Below are 2,500 nucleotides of genomic sequence, written 5' to 3'. Positions count from 1 at the left end.
TAACACACATTCACACACACATTCACTAACACACATTCACTCATACATTCACTAACACATTCACTAACACATTCACTAACACACATTCACACACACACATTCACTAACACACATTCACTAACACATTCACTAACACACATTCACTCACAACATTCACTAACACATTCACTAACACACATTCACTAACACATTCACTAACACACATTCACACACACATTCACTAACACACATTCACTAACACATTCACTAACACACATTCACTCACACATTCACTAACACATTCACTAACACACATTCACTAACACATTCACTAACACACATTCACTAACACACATTCACTAACACATTCACTAACACACATTCACTAACACATTCACTAACACACATTCACTAACACATTCACACACGGACAGCGGAGGCGACCATGCAAGGTGGCAACCCTGCTCATCGGGAGCAGTTAAGGGTTTAAGTGTCTTGCTCAAGGACACTTCGACACGCTGCCCGGGAGGAGCGGGAATGGAACCGGGAACCTTCCGATTACCAGACGACCCACTCTACCTCCTGAGCCACTGAGCCTCCTGAGCCACACACACACACACACACACACACACACACACACACACACACACAGATACACACACTCGCACACACACACACACACACACACAGCACACACACACACACACACACTCACACACACACACACACACACACACACACACACACACACACACACACACACACACACACGACACACACACACACACACACACACTCCCAGGATAATACCTATCACACGTGGAAATGCATCCTTAAAAGAAAGTTTAGAGACACCCCAAAGTCAGGAAGTCAGACACTATAACCTGCAGCAGCGGAAAAGCTGGCACTCACCGACTCTCCCCTCTCCCCCTTCTGGCCCACGGCTCCTCCCGCGCACTGAGGGATGGAGGGGAGGGAGAGTTGGCATGTGTAGTGATAGAACACTTACGCTCAAATAGCGGGTAATAAGAAGGCGCATGCCAAAATGAAATACGCGGCTGGTGTGAGTGGGGGTGAGGATGCAACTTACTGGACCTGAGTGGGCGCCAGAGCAGTCAGCAGCACCCTGAGACGGACGGAGGAAGAGAAGAAGAATGATGGCTTGTAAGGGAGGTATAGAATCAATGAGCACTAAAGACTGCGTATTAGCTAGCTCTAAAGGTTATTGGTGCGGGGCCAGAGGGTTGATTGGACCAGAACTGCACCAGAGCACTGTCTGTGTTTGCGTGTGTGTGTGTGTGTGTGTGTGTGTCGTGTGTGTGTGTGTGTGTGTGTGTGGTGTGTGTGTGTGTGTGTGTGTCGTGTGTGAGTGGCGGTGCCGTGCGTGCGTGCGTGGTGTGTGTGTACGTGTGTGTGTCGTGTGGTGTGTGTGCGTGTGTGTGGTGTGGTGTGTGTGTGTGTGTGTGTGAGAGTGTGTGTGTGCGAGAGAGTGTGTGGTGTGTCTGTGTGTGCTGTGTGTGTGTGTGTGTGTGTGTGTGTGTGTGTGTGTGTGTGTGTGTGTTGTGTGTGTGTGTGTGTGTGGTGCGATCGTGTGTGTGTTGTGTGTTGTGTGTGTGTGTGTGTGTGTGCTGTGTGTGTGTGTGTGTGTGAGAGAGGGTGTGTGAGAGAGAGTGTGTGTGTGAGCGTGTGTGTGTGTCGAGAGAGAGAGAGAGAGAAGTAGAGAGAGAGAGATGTGTCTGTGTGTGTGTGTGTAGAGAGAGATATTGGAGTGTGTGCTGTGTGTGTGAGAGAGAGTAGGTGAGTGAGTGTGTGTGTGGTGAGAGACGAGAGATAGAGAGATAAAGAGAGAGAGAGAGACGAGAGACGAGAGTGAGAGAGGAGAGCGAGCAAGCAGTCGAGAGCAGCGAGAGAGAGAGAGAGAGAAGAGAGAGCGAGAGAAGAGACGAGAGAGAGAGAGAGAGAGAGAGAGGATAGAGAGAGAGAGACGAGAGAGAGAGAGAGAGACGAGAGAGAGAGAGAGGGCGAGAGAGAGAGTCCCTCTGATTTAAGCGTGTCTGGGCAAAAATACGATGAAGTCACACATTCCACCCGTATTACTATGGATGTGCACACAGAACACACACACACAGACACACACACACACACACAGACGACATAAACACACACCCACACACATATGAACACACACACAGCGTTCATATCGTCTGTGCAAACCTTGAGTCTTGAAAAGCATGTTCCTCACGTCACCTGGTCACCCCTTTTCTCCTTTCAGCCCCAAGAATGTCCAGTGTGTCCCACATCTACGAGCTGCAACACACACACAGTCATCAACACTGTACCTGCCATATGGACTCATGCAAAGTAGTGGGAATAACCACCAGTGATGCTTACATTCTGTTCCCCACTGAGAAGAACACAGCCTGCACACTACAGAGAGAGATAAAGAGAGAGAGACATTTAATACTAAGGACACCAATCAATGAATGACACATGGAAGTGAAAGATAAAGTTTATAAAAAAA

At 48.6% G+C, this 2,500-nt stretch overlaps 1 protein-coding gene across 1 annotated transcript in view; it reads right to left on the bottom strand.

Annotated features, from left to right (window-relative positions):
- col16a1 (collagen, type XVI, alpha 1) overlaps positions 1-2,500 on the bottom strand; it is a gene marked incomplete at its 5' end in the record, with an annotated part of 142,539 nt that overhangs the window by 94,028 nt on the left and 46,011 nt on the right. Inside the window, 2 exon segments of the mRNA XM_084311911.1 lie at positions 892-936; positions 1,070-1,105. Coding sequence (XP_084168037.1) covers positions 892-936; positions 1,070-1,105 — 81 coding nt within the window.

The sequence above is a fragment of the Notolepis coatsorum genome (assembly GCF_963971535.1).
Source record: "Notolepis coatsorum genome assembly, chromosome: 4".
NCBI lineage: Eukaryota > Metazoa > Chordata > Actinopteri > Aulopiformes > Paralepididae > Notolepis > Notolepis coatsorum.
Note: the sequence above shows the minus strand (reverse complement) of the source record. Positions and strands in the feature narration are given on the sequence as shown.